This window comes from Microplitis mediator, chromosome 5 (genome assembly GCF_029852145.1).
Source record: "Microplitis mediator isolate UGA2020A chromosome 5, iyMicMedi2.1, whole genome shotgun sequence".
NCBI lineage: Eukaryota > Metazoa > Arthropoda > Insecta > Hymenoptera > Braconidae > Microplitis > Microplitis mediator.
Genome location: NC_079973.1, coordinates 22,517,536 through 22,530,992, shown reverse-complemented (window position 1 = coordinate 22,530,992; position 13,457 = coordinate 22,517,536). Strand labels below are relative to the sequence as shown.

Sequence of the window (13,457 nt, the reverse complement as noted above, 5' to 3'; positions counted from 1 at the left end):
ACATTGTAAAAATTAATTTTGTCATTGCATCTTTTACAAATTATTTTATTTTAATTTTTCAAGTGTCCAAAACTGGCCCTAAAGTGGCCAAAAATGGTACCTCTACCCTATTTATGTATTACAAGAATGTGAAAAAGTGGCACAGCACTCATTATGTGAGTCAAATCGTCGATTCAATTTTTGTGACCACGTTGCCAAACTTACTGTTGTTACTGTAAGAAATAATTCATTATCGCATTATAATTTAGCAACGTTGCATTTCTTTTAGCATGAGTGGACGCGAGTAACGAAAGGTTAACATTTAGTGAAATTTCTAATCGAATTTCGATAGCAGTACGATGATGTCAATAGCAGTCAAATAAATATTTGATGATATGAATTTCATGTACTGACTTATTATCACTGTTATTATATACTTTTGGAAAGGTTAATTTAAACGCCTGAGTCGTTGTTCTTCAATTATATTCTATCTATTTCTCATCTCGGGGGGGATTCTGTTATACAGTTGCACCGACGGTGCAAGTTCGGAGCCAGCTGTTGGGAGCACCATTGGGTACTCGAGTGCAATTGGACTGCTCTATCGAGGCACATCCTAATACGATAAACTTTTGGGAGAGAAACCGAACGGAAATGCTGGTCGACGGGTGAGATGTGCAGCTTTCTGTGTTAACTTTAGATTTATTTATTTGTCTTTAGAACTCTAATTATTTATCTTGATTTATAGCTGGTTGTTCAAATATTTTTTTACTCGAGAATTTCATTTTATTTATTTAGCGTTTATCAAAATTAACTTGTTTTTATCGTAAAATACTCGTTTTAATTTCAACACTTTCTGTTGCACTTAAATTGGAGATGTAAAGAAAAATGTGATACTTTTTTTTGTAAAAAAGATATTAGAGACTTTAAAGTAGTACCCATATGTGTATAAATCTTTTAGAAAGTAGGTCTATTCAAAAGTTATGTGTGTTAAACTGTTGAAGTTAAAACTTGTTCAAAAATGTGATATGTACTTACGACAAGAAGCTGTTAGTATTCCTATCCACACTTTCTTACTTTATTTCATTTTTGTTTTTATGATAAAAAAAAAGATTTCATAGACTAGATTTACAAAAAATAAAGTTTTAGTTGTTAATTTCTTTTTTGGACTGAGTTACTTTCTTACACTGTAAAAAAACGGGAGTGATTACAAATTTTATTTAAAACTGAATTCACTCCGTCACTCGGAGTTTTGAAGATTTTACAAAAAATCATTCCGCTTACGGAGTAAATCGGGAGTTTGTCTTTTCGCCGGAGTGAGTTCGGAGTGGTCTGGATTTTATTCAAATCTGCATTCACTCCGATTCGGAGTTTTAATATTAAAATAAACTCCCCAGAGTAAATTTCACTTCGAGGGGATTAAATGAATAGTCATCCGCTCCGCATTCCCTCCGTATTTAATTCACAAATTTTTTACAGTGTATAATATTGTCAGTAACCTTGGGAAGAACCAGACAAATTCATTTTTTTTTAATTGTTTAAATTTTTATTAAATTATAAAAACATAAATTAAATTGTTAAAATTATAAAGAAATAAATTTTTTCCGAAATTCTGATAAAAAAAAAATATTTGTGCAGTGACAATTAAAATTTTTTTCATTTACTTCAAACGTAAACGTAAATTAAAGGATATGTCGTAATCAGGATAAAAAAGTTGAATTTTTTTCTTGGCATCCTCATTTGCCCGGCTCTCCCTTATTACTGGCTTTCAGATTTGACTTTCTGATTTTTTAAATAGAATTTAACTGGATATATTTGTAAGACCAGTTAGTAAAAAATCAATAGAGATCTATTCTCTTAAATCCGTTGAATGCCACCGAAAATATTAACGACATCACCAATTTAAATAAATAAAAATTAAAAAACTAACAAAATAATTGATTTTAAATAGGCCAAAGTACGAAATCCATGAAGAACGTTCTGGCTACCAAGTAGTAATAGCACTTGTGATAAAAAAATTTACCGAGCAAGATGTGGGTACTTACGTCTGCATTGCCTCGAACATTTTAGGAAAAGCCGAGGGTACTTCAAGACTCTACAGTAAGTATTATTAATAACCCACCGCCAAGCATCCAACGTACCAACAAACTTACCAACTAACTAACTAAACCTCCTCATATACACATACTTAATTCCACTTACTCATTTAACACCCGAATAAAATAAATCCATTCACAAAATAATATTTTTCAGAAATAAACCTCACCGACGACGTGTCAATTATCGGCGGTAAGTACTCGAAAAACAAATGGATATTTTTTCGCCCCTTCCCACCCTCTATTTGAATAAAAGCAACCAAACAAACAAACAAGTAAATAAATAAATAAACCTCTTTAAAATAATCGTATGAGAGTAGAAAAAAATGTAACGATAAAAAGAACAGTAGAGTGAAAGTAAAAAAAAAGTATTTTTGTTTACAATTTTGTTGTTGTATCAGGATTGGCAGAGGCAGCTCGTGGCTCGAGATCATCATCGAACACACGGCCAAGCAGCCTGTTCTTTATATCACTCGGAGCGATATCACTATTCTCCCATGGCCTCTGTTCACTGCGGTGAACAGAGTACAGTAGCAGTCGACCTTTATTATCCTGATGAAAGTGTGTGCACGGCTGGGGTGCATATCGCGCTAAAACAACGGCCGACTGATCAACCACCGAGTGAGCGAGCGAGGGAATAAACCAACCAACGAGTAAGTCAGCAAGCTCCAAGCTACACTGACTCTACATCAAGAGTATGCACCACAAACCAGCTACTCATCTACTCATCTACTCATCCACCGCAGATAGTAGCTGCTCTCATACATATATCCAGCATCCACTGTAGAGAAAACAAAACAGTTGTGTGCCAAAGATCGATCGGAGCCTCATCATAATCATCGAGGCTCCTCTCTCGTGCACCACCACCAGCACCACCAGCATCCCTTTCAATCAATCGGCATTATATGTATCTCGCCTGTGCTTCGCGCCTTTTTTCTCATCTCATCTATGCCTCTCTTTACGTTACCTATCGTCATTAAACACACACACTCACGCACGTGTTAACACACGCGAATCTATTTATAAACGCATTAATTGCCGTCACACTTTATCAACAAAGATTTTTAAAAAAAGTTATCGACATCAGCATGTGCCAAAGAATAAATAAATAATAAAATAATAATGATAATAATTTAACGACAAAGGATAGAAATTATTTCATATCACGAGACGTATCTTTTCTAAAACATATCGTTTGTCTTACAAAGTGAGTAAATAAATATAAATTATATTATGTTAAATAAATGGTATAATGGATCCTCTTTAACAATCGGTTTATACGGGAGTACATAATAAATATTAAATGATAAAAGTGGTGGTCGGTTTGCTCAGAACTTACGATCCCAGAGGATTGCATTTGTTAGAATAATTTTACGTGCGATTTAACGTTAATACCAAAGCCGCGGAAGTTTATTTGTAGCCGCAATATAAGCTATCGCAATGTAAAAGCGACACATTTTATTAATGTACGGTAGAGTTGGAGAGGACAATATGTATATGTTGCTGTGTAATTTAATTGTATGGATCTGTATTTATGTATGTAAAAATTTTGTATGTTTGTGTTGTATAAGTGCGTGTATATATATACATATAATAATATATAAAATTATTTTACGTTAGTATAATGGTATTGTTTGTATATTTATTGAGCAGAAATCTCCATTACAACGTTATGTTATTTTTCTGTGTTGTATGCTCGAGTATAGTCAACTGATGAACTTTCATATGTATATATATAAACATATAAATATATATATGTATTGATGTTCTCGTTTGAACATTGAGATATCAGCTCTCTATTTTATTTTCGCTTGCCCAGTGTTCGGCATACGATGCACTCGACTGATACTATCAAACTGAATAAAAAAACTATAATAAATAAATAATATACAATAAAGTGAAATAAAATGGAATAATAATAATAATAAATGAATAATATAATAGAATATGGCTCTGCCTTTGTGAGTGATGCTTCTTTTTGAAATAAAAAATAATGAATTAATAAAATTCAGTTGATTTAATAATTTTAATTTTAATAATAATAATAATGATAATAATAATATAAGTATATTTATTAATGTATGTAAAAGAATATAATAATAAATATAAAAACTAACGAGAGGATAGGTATGATAATTAGAATTAAAATTGATGGTAAAAAAAATTAAGATTAAATTTTGAAAGAAAAATAAATAATGAGGATATGTTTATATATATGTATATATTAGGGTGGGCTGAAAAAAAATAATTTTTTTTTTGTAGTTACTGTATTGTTAATATTAAGAGGTGCGTCTTTGTGATTTTTGATTTCCCATTTAAATTACGCGGGAAAAAAAATAGATTTTGAAATTTGGTAGCTCGGCAATGGCTCATTGTACAGATAAGTTCAAGATATATTTTTGTAGGGAATTAAACGTTCTACAAAAAAAGTCTTATCATTTTTTGATAAATCCATCTGTTCAAAAGTTATTGGAGCTCGAAGTCAAATTAGAGTAAATTTTGAGATCTTTATACTTTTATGGCTAAAATATCAGACTTATCACGAAATGTCATAAGAACTTTTTTGTAGACAATTTTATTTCCTACAAATTCTTTGTAGTAAAGTTTTTTCAAATTCCGCATTGTTTTCTAGTTATTTTCATTTCAATGTCGAGCATTTGAAATTGATCAGAGCTACTTTTTTAAAAGCTTGACATTAAAATTAGTTTTTTTTTTTGGCCCACCCTAATATATATACATAGTATGTATATGCAATTGTCGCTTCTTTGGCTTTATTACGTACGTACCATACGGTGCATCTTTTCTTATCCATCGTTGTAATTTAGGTAAAGAATAAAAAATAAGTAAGAGAAAATAATAATAAAAATAGTATTTAATTAAAAAATAATAAAAAGAGAGAGAATGATAATTCAAAAAATAAAAACAAAATAAATCTACTTTTTCCACTGAAAATTTGTGCAACGTTAATTGCGGGTAAACGTAGAATGAGAGGAAAATGTGCCGGAGGAGAAAGAGAAAAATAAAAAAATTATAAGTAAGAAATAATAATAACAATTATGATTAAAAAAGGAAAAAAAAAAAATTAGTTTTTACGGAGTGAAATTTTGAGTGGCGAATATTTTATTCGTTATTTTCTTTAATATAAATAATTGAAATGGACGTCTATAATTGGAGAAAGTTTTCATTGCTGTTATTGTTCATTATAAAATTGTTACTTTGTAATTTGAAAATATTAAATTATTTATTGGTTTGCGACAATATAACGAACAAAAATAATGATAATTATAATAATAATAATAATATTTAAATAATAAACAAGACAATGAATTCATTTTAAAAACTCCCGCCCTATTTTTATTTTTACGTAGACATGTTTAATTAAGTTGCTAAATAATTATTTGTTCAGTCTACAATTTGAAGGTAAGCAAATATTATTCTATACTAGAAAGAAAAACAAATCTTGTAAAAATGAAAAATATACTCCAAGTTATAATTTAATTTTCATTGAGAGTCACACTATTTATTTTTAATTAACTCCACGTTTAATTAATTCATTAATATCTGTTTGGTTTCGCAATTGCGCAAATAAAAATTTAAAAAAACAGGAAAAATTAATTAAAAAAGTATTTAAAAATTAATTATAAGAGACCGGAAATTAAAAAAATTTTAATCAGAGTTCTGCGAACTGCAGCTCTGATTTCGGATCCCTTTTGAATAAAAAGGATCTCGAGGGTTTTTTGTCGCTTGCTCGGTTGGTAAAACAGATCAAGATCTCGTAGATCATAAAATGGGAACCACTAGAGACATCTAGTTGTGGGTGAAAACTATTACGTGGAAACAAGAATTTTCTGCAGATGTCAATGAAAAAACAGAGTCATGAACAGCTGTACAGATTCTACACATATATATCTATATATTAGTACATATATATATATAATATTTGTAGTGCATCTGTCTGTCGTTCAGAAAACATAGTAAACTTTTGTTGTTACAAACTCTAGTCTTTTACTACTCTACGTTATTAATAAACTTAGTTATTAAAATTTTTTTCTCATGCTGTTATTACTATTATTATATTGCAATAATAATAATAATAGTAATTATTACTTTTCACGTGATTCGCAAACTAAAATAAATGTCATTGTGCCAGTGTTGAATTTTATCAAACAATGTGAATAAATAAATAAATATTTAAAAAAATTAATCAATTTATCTGACCTAAAATAAATAATTTACACTTAAATTATGGAGTTTATGTTAATAAAAATATATAAAAAAAATATTGTAGATTGTAGTAATAATAATAAATAATTGTTTTATCAATGACGTCTTTATTGGATTTAATAAAATAATTACTTATCAACCGATTAATTAAAATGGAGCAAAACTCTGGACCGAATCAGAGCCAGTCTACTAATAACTCCAATAATGATCCTGACAATGTCGGAAGGTACGAGTATAAATAAATATTTTAATATATAATTAATTATTTTATCGAATCAAAATGTAGTTACTTAATTAATTAAATTATTGTTTAATTAATTAAAAATTCAATACTATAAATATTTTACAAGGTATAAATTGGAGTAGAAATTTCTTATGTCATTTTATTATTTATTTAATCACTAGTGTATTGATTTAATAAATATTTTAAAGATATTGCTTATGAATTTTATCATTAATACTAATAATTAAATTAAAAAAAAAAAAACTCATTGATAAATTTATGTTGAGTTCATTGAAATGCAATTAATGGATTAAGTAAATTCATTTAACAAAAAGTAAGGACTGAAGATAAAAAATAAACTATTAAAAATATATTTAAAAAGCAATTAACTTAATCTCGCTGATAATAATTATCAGTTAATTAATACGTATGTACATAAAAATAAAAATATGCAATAACAATTTTTAAATTAATTAAATATTTGTTTTTTCTTTTATGTAAGCATTAAATATTAATTAATTAATTGCAGTTGCCTGTTACTACGGTATGCGAGCCAAAATTCACTCGACGAAAGTTCTCAAAAGCATATTCCCAGGGAAAGTGGTAAAGATAAACCACCTTATCGTAATCATCATCATACAAACCGAGCTTTTGACGTGATAAACGCTATGAGAAAGTAAAGAAAATTTTATTTACATTATTATTACCATTATCTTTATTATTATTGTAATCTATATTATCAGCAATACATAATTCATAACAAGTTATTTAAAGAAAAAAAAAAACAGATTTTATTTACTGATCGTATCATCGAAAATTGCCTATTACTTATTTATTTAAAAATCCAATACTGTGTTGTGTTTTATCTGTTTGCGATTAAATATTTTTTACAACCAGTCATTGATTAATCAGCATTTAAAATGAAACTGATTTTGTCGTTATATTATTTAACAGACAAAACCTTCTGTGCGATGTGATACTGGAGGCTGATGGTGGTAACGATGTACCCGCTCACAAAATGGTACTGGCGGCATGCAGCCCCTATTTTTACGCCATGTTCACCAGCTTTGAGGAACGCGACCAGCGGCGTATTAAATTACAAGGGGTTGATCACGCAGCCCTGGAATTACTTGTTGATTATGTCTATTCGGCTGAGGTCCATGTTACTGAGGAAAATGTCCAAGTTTTATTACCGGCAGCTAATCTACTCCAGCTGACTGATGTACGCGATGCATGTTGCGATTTTTTACAAGCGCAATTACATCCATCTAACTGCTTAGGAATTCGCGCATTTGCTGATCTTCATGGCTGCTTAGAACTGTTGGTGCACGCTGACAGTTATATTGAACAACATTTCTCGTAAGAATTTATTTTATTTATCTAATGGATTTTAATTTATTTTTTATTCATTCTTGTGTTCTATTAGATTCATTTTCTAGCCCAAAATACTTTTTTTATGATCAATAAGAAACCATCCCAATTAAATTTTCTGCATCATAAATTATTCGTTTAATTGATACTTATGTTTATATTTTTGTTTTTAGGGAAGTTGTCGAAGGTGAAGAATTTTCAACGCTGGCACCTCAACAAGTTGCTAAACTAATTTGCAGCGATCGACTTTCTGTACCGTCAGAAGAAAAAGTATTCGAGTGCGTAATATCTTGGGTTCATTCTGATTTAGAGAAACGTCAAAACTATCTTGCGCAGTTGATGGAACATGTGCGTTTGCCTCTTCTATCTCAAGATTACCTGGTCCAGCGAGTCGAAGAAGAGCCGCTTTTGAAAGCAAATCTTCAGTGTAAAGATTTTTTAATAGAGGCATTAAAGTATCACTTACTTAAGGGCGAGCAAAAGTCGTTATTTAAGACGCCACGGACGAAACCGCGGCAGCCGCGTGGTCTGCCAAAAGTTCTATTAGTAGTGGGTGGACAAGCGCCCAAAGCGATACGGAGTGTAGAGTGTTACGACTTTAAGGAAGAAAAGTGGTATCAGGTAGCGGAATTACCTACACGACGATGTCGAGCTGGGATGTCAGTTCTAAATGGACGAGTGTATGCCGTAGGAGGGTTTAATGGTTCTCTCAGAGTACGCACAGTGGACGTTTACGACGGGACGGCGGACCAGTGGTCAGCATGTGCCGGAATGGAAGCACGTCGTTCAACTCTGGGCGTTGCAGTCCTCGGTAATTGCATCTATGCCGTAGGTGGTTTTGATGGCACAACTGGATTAAATTCAGCCGAAGTTTACGACCCACGTACCCACGAGTGGCGCATAATATCGTCAATGGGCACCCGACGTAGCAGTGTCGGTGTGGGAGTCGTTAAAAATTTACTGTACGCCGTCGGGGGTTACGACGGTGTCTCTCGACAGTGTTTGTCGAGTGTAGAATGTTACAATCCGGAAAAAGATAAATGGAAACCAGTTGCCGAGATGTCTGCGCGTCGCAGTGGTGCGGGCGTTGGAGTCTTGGATGGTATTCTGTATGCAGTCGGTGGCCATGATGGTCCACTAGTCCGTAAAAGCGTCGAAGCCTATAATCCGGAAACGAATCAATGGACGGCAATCGCTGACATGGCTCTGTGTCGACGCAACGCGGGCGTCGTTACTCTAAATGGTCTACTGTACGTCGTGGGTGGTGATGACGGGACATCTAATTTAGCTTCAGTTGAAGTCTACTGTCCACGGACAAACACCTGGACTACGCTGCCAAGTTGCATGAATATCGGACGCAGTTATGCGGGAGTTGCTATTATTGATAAGCCACAAATACTGGCGACGACATTGTGAGGTTTACAAACCGCTGGGCATGCGAAAGATCAACAGAACGTTAACAGCAGTGCGTCTTTGGACGCTGAATCGTCAGTTGAAGCCGCGCCCAGCGGTCCTAATGCTCCAGCTCAAGGCCAAGTTCCTGCTGATCAAGTGGCACGTTATCGAGCGGGGCACGATTGCGAAGGCTCGAGGTGTGTTTGCCAACGTTACGAGAACGGGGAACTTGCGGTCGTCGCTATGGGACGAATGAATCGTAATGCAAACAATAATAATAACAATCAAGAACAACGTGATGATTATCAAAATTTACGTATTTATCAGTATCCAAATAATCGCGTATATCAAAATAGGCCACCTAATCTGAATCCGCATTATCAAAATCCCGTTGACTTGGTAAGAATACACGAACGTAATCACGGATCTCAGGAAAATATTTATGAACGATTAGACAATGATGAGGACGATGACAATAATAATGATAATAATGAAGCAGACCCTAATGAAAGAGAGGCAGTGGTTGTGAGAAATGAACCAAATGATCAGAACGAACGTGATCATATGTACGAACGCATCGACAATCGTCCCTGGCATCGCGGGGGTGGTTGCGGCAACAACCATCACCATCGTGCGCCAAATAATTTCCCGGCATCCTCAGTGTTTTGGAATGCGATTGAGAGAAACGCAAATCGTTATGATCCACGCGATATTTATTCTTCTAACAACGCATACTTAAACCGTCTAAGTTTGTCGCGCAACTGTTTCTCGACAGACAACGTAGCAATGGCGAGCAACGGCGGCCGTTATGTTTATCATCTGGGTCACAACTGTATGTGTCAATTCTGCATGAGGCTGCCATTTATACGCTATCACATGTGTCAGCAGTGCAGCAGTAGTTTTCATGACAGACTGCGATGTTACGACGAATCGGGAAATCCCGCGGGAGCTTCTGGCACCTCGAGAAACTACATTTATCAAGTATCAAGAAGCTGTCGCTGTGCGTACTGTCGCGGTGGGGATTATTCGTACTCAAGATTTCCCATCAGTGCAGCTAGTCGTCTCGTTGATTCACTGAGACGTGATTGTCATCATTGTGGTAGAAATCCTGCGCAGTGTAATTGCCGAAATAGATTATTAACAACAGCAGCAGCTACTTCGAATTCGGCTATTTATATTGGTAGGATTGATAGAATTGGATTTGTACAGACAGTTAATAACCCGTTGTATGCCAATCCAATGATTTATGTCGGTAGAATTGATAGATCACTAGCCAATCAAGATACAGGTAATGAAGATCCGTCAACTTCGGCTTCTGCTGCTACTGCTGCTGGGGGTGCATCGGCAAGTGGAAGTGGAAGTGGAGCTGAAGGTAATGATAGAAATTTAAATCAACCTGGACCATCAAACCAAGCTAATGACAATGGAGATAATGCTGCTAACAGACAACATACATGTGATGATTCTTGTATTCGGAATAATTCAAATAATGCTTCGGGTATTTGTCAATTTACTAACAGAAATGAAAGATCCAATACCGAGTGCAATAGCGGCAGAGTTTCTTATCATTGGTGGTTTGTCAACAGGTGGTTACCACCTTGGGGATCGCAAAATGATAGAAACTCGGATACTGGTTCTACTTCCAATGGTAATTCTGGTACTAGTACTGCAGGTACTAATGCCGGTCCAAGTACCAGTGCCGCTGGCTCTGGAGGAACTACCAGTGCTAGTGCTAATGCTAGTACCAGTAGTGCAAGCGCTTCTCGAGCTGAGGAACCAAGAGATCCCCAGGGTAGTGACAGTGATGAACCTTAAATTGAAATCTATTCAATGCGGTCTGTCGTAAAAAAAGTTTAATATCAAACTGGGGAAGTAAAATGAATTTTCTTGAAGCAGCTACGGATAAATCATTCCAGTTATTTTTTTGTATGATATTTTAAGCGGTTGAGGATTATGGAAAGGAATGAAAAGGGCAAAAGGAACAAGAAGAAATAAGTTTTTCTTCAATCGGATAATCATTATTGAAATCTACGGAATCAATTTTCAAAGACAGCTTTCGGGAATAGGAGCTTTGTGTTAAGATAAGAATTAAGAAATAAAAAATATTTTAATAATAACATACATTATTCATTATTTTTTTAAAAAACAAAATTTAAAATATTACCAGTTAAATTTATAATTATTTTTCGCTTGATTACTTTATCAGTGACATGAATTATAAATTTAATTTTAAATAAATAATTAAATACAATTTAATTATTTATTAACGTACTACTTTAAATTTAAATAAATGATTAAAGATTGAAATTTATAATTGTTTATTTATAAAATTTTATAGCTTTTATTCAAAACTACTGTGTAATTTAAATTTCCGTACTGAACGAATTCAGCCGCAGGTTCGCTAAATTTGTAATTAATTAGTCCATAATTAATTAGCTAGTTAATTAATAGTGTTTCACTTTATTGTGATTCGGATGAATTTTTAAAAGTGACACTACTGTAAAAAATATGCGGAGTGAACGCAAATTAAACCCGGAGTAAATGTGAAGCGGATTACTGTTTATTTATTTACTCCCCTTCGGAGTGAAATTTACTCCGAATTGGAGTGAATGCGGATTAGAAATAAAATCCAGATCACTCCGGTAAAAAAACAAGTTCCAAATTTACTCCGTATGCGGAGTGATTTTTTTAAAAAAACTCTCTGACTCTGAGTGACTTCGGATCTAAACAAAATCTGTAATCGCTCCCGATTTTTTACAGTGAATTGTTTATCAAATGCAACTAATTTTAAATTAAAATTAATTAAAGACTGTCTAAAGTATAATTAGGATATCAATAAATTAATATTCAGTTAAGATAATAAATGATATCAATAATCATTTAAAATTATAATTATAATAAAAAGTAGCATTTGTACATATAGATAAGAAATTTAATTTTAATAATTAATATCAATTGACAATATCGTTAGTAGTTATGATAATAACTATAAACCAATTAAATAATTTTCATTGGATCCATTATGATCAGTATTAGAATTAAATTAATTAAAAAAAAATTAAATTAAAATAATAAAATATCTTAATTGATTAATTAAATAAATAATTATAAGTGGCTGTGTATGATTATGTATACTTTTTTTTCTATAAATGATGCGTAAAATAAAATTGTGTAGGTATGGAAAAAAACGATGAATAAAATAATGAAATAAAAATTTATGGAAATTATTTAATATACTGTGATGGATTTTAATTCCGAATTTATCATTACGAAGTTATATATGCGTAATATATGATTGAGTAATTAAGTAATTGAATAGTATTGTTGAACTGAGATACTGAAGTAGATCGTTTTAAAGTTTAATTATTCACGTATGCACGCTTGCTTTTGACGTGCGAAATTAGTTTACTTATCAAGTTCATTAAATCTATCACGATCTTAAATAATAAAGGCTATTTATGGCATGCTAATTACTAATAATTTAGTTCACTGTTTTTCGATTAAATAATTAATATAAATTCATAGCTTAACAGTTCACAAAGACGACTAATGAAAAGATAGCTATTAAATTATTAATTAAAATTTTATTTATTTATTTTTTTAACTTTTCGCTGTGAAAATTTTCAAAAAAAGGGAAGTTATTGATTTTGGTCCGATTATCAAAAATTGAGTTTTCATCAGATTTCAACATTGAGGTCCTAGAAAACTTTTCTGACCATTTTTTGAAATACGTCCACCCGTGTGTGTGTGTGTGTGTGTGTGTGTGTGTGTGTGTGTGTGTGTGTGTGTGTGTGTGTGTGTGTGTGTGTGTGTGTGTGTGTGTGTGTGTGTGTGTGTGTGTGTGTGTGTGTGTGTGTGTGTGTGTGTGTGTGTGGATGTCTTTGAAACTAATCGATCGATTTAGACCTGATTGGCGGCAATCGAAAGCCCCGAACGAAAAAAGTATCCATCCGGGATATATACGGGCGAAACTGAACATATATCTCATGTATGCGGCATCTATTCAGATTTGCCCGAATATATACGTATATATACTTTTTCCGTGCGGGGGACTCGCCAAGACTTAGTACTGGTTAGAAATTTTGAAGTCGATCGGTCAAGTAGTTTACGATTTATACAAAAAATAAAAATTTTAAAAAAATTTTTACCCTGAGACTTGACTGATACCCCGA

At 32.6% G+C, this 13,457-nt stretch overlaps 3 protein-coding genes across 3 annotated transcripts in view; all 3 read left to right on the top strand.

Annotated features, from left to right (window-relative positions):
- LOC130669187 (protein amalgam-like) overlaps positions 1-5,335 on the top strand; it is a 39,262-nt gene extending 33,927 nt beyond the window's left edge. The window contains exons 6-9 of the mRNA XM_057471955.1: positions 506-644; positions 1,928-2,076; positions 2,230-2,265; positions 2,474-5,335. Of these exons, the coding sequence (XP_057327938.1) occupies positions 506-644; positions 1,928-2,076; positions 2,230-2,265; positions 2,474-2,592 (443 nt within the window). The 3' untranslated portion in view covers positions 2,593-5,335. The remainder of the gene's footprint in view (positions 1-505; positions 645-1,927; positions 2,077-2,229; positions 2,266-2,473) is intronic.
- A 559-nt stretch (positions 5,336-5,894) lies between these two features.
- On the top strand, positions 5,895-9,311 carry LOC130669186 (ring canal kelch homolog). The gene is made up of 4 exons (XM_057471954.1): positions 5,895-6,522; positions 7,049-7,195; positions 7,474-7,878; positions 8,064-9,311. The coding sequence occupies exons 1-4, from the start codon at positions 6,449-6,451 to the stop codon at positions 9,304-9,306; spliced, it is 1,869 nt and encodes a 622-aa protein (XP_057327937.1). The 5' UTR covers positions 5,895-6,448; the 3' UTR covers positions 9,307-9,311.
- On the top strand, positions 9,310-12,398 carry LOC130667362 (probable cyclin-dependent serine/threonine-protein kinase DDB_G0292550; the record flags this gene model as incomplete). Its single annotated transcript, XM_057468875.1, has 1 exon — positions 9,310-12,398. A coding segment is annotated over one exon (1,791 nt), but the record flags the coding sequence as incomplete, so codon positions are not given.
- Between the last annotated feature and the right edge of the window lie 1,059 nt (positions 12,399-13,457).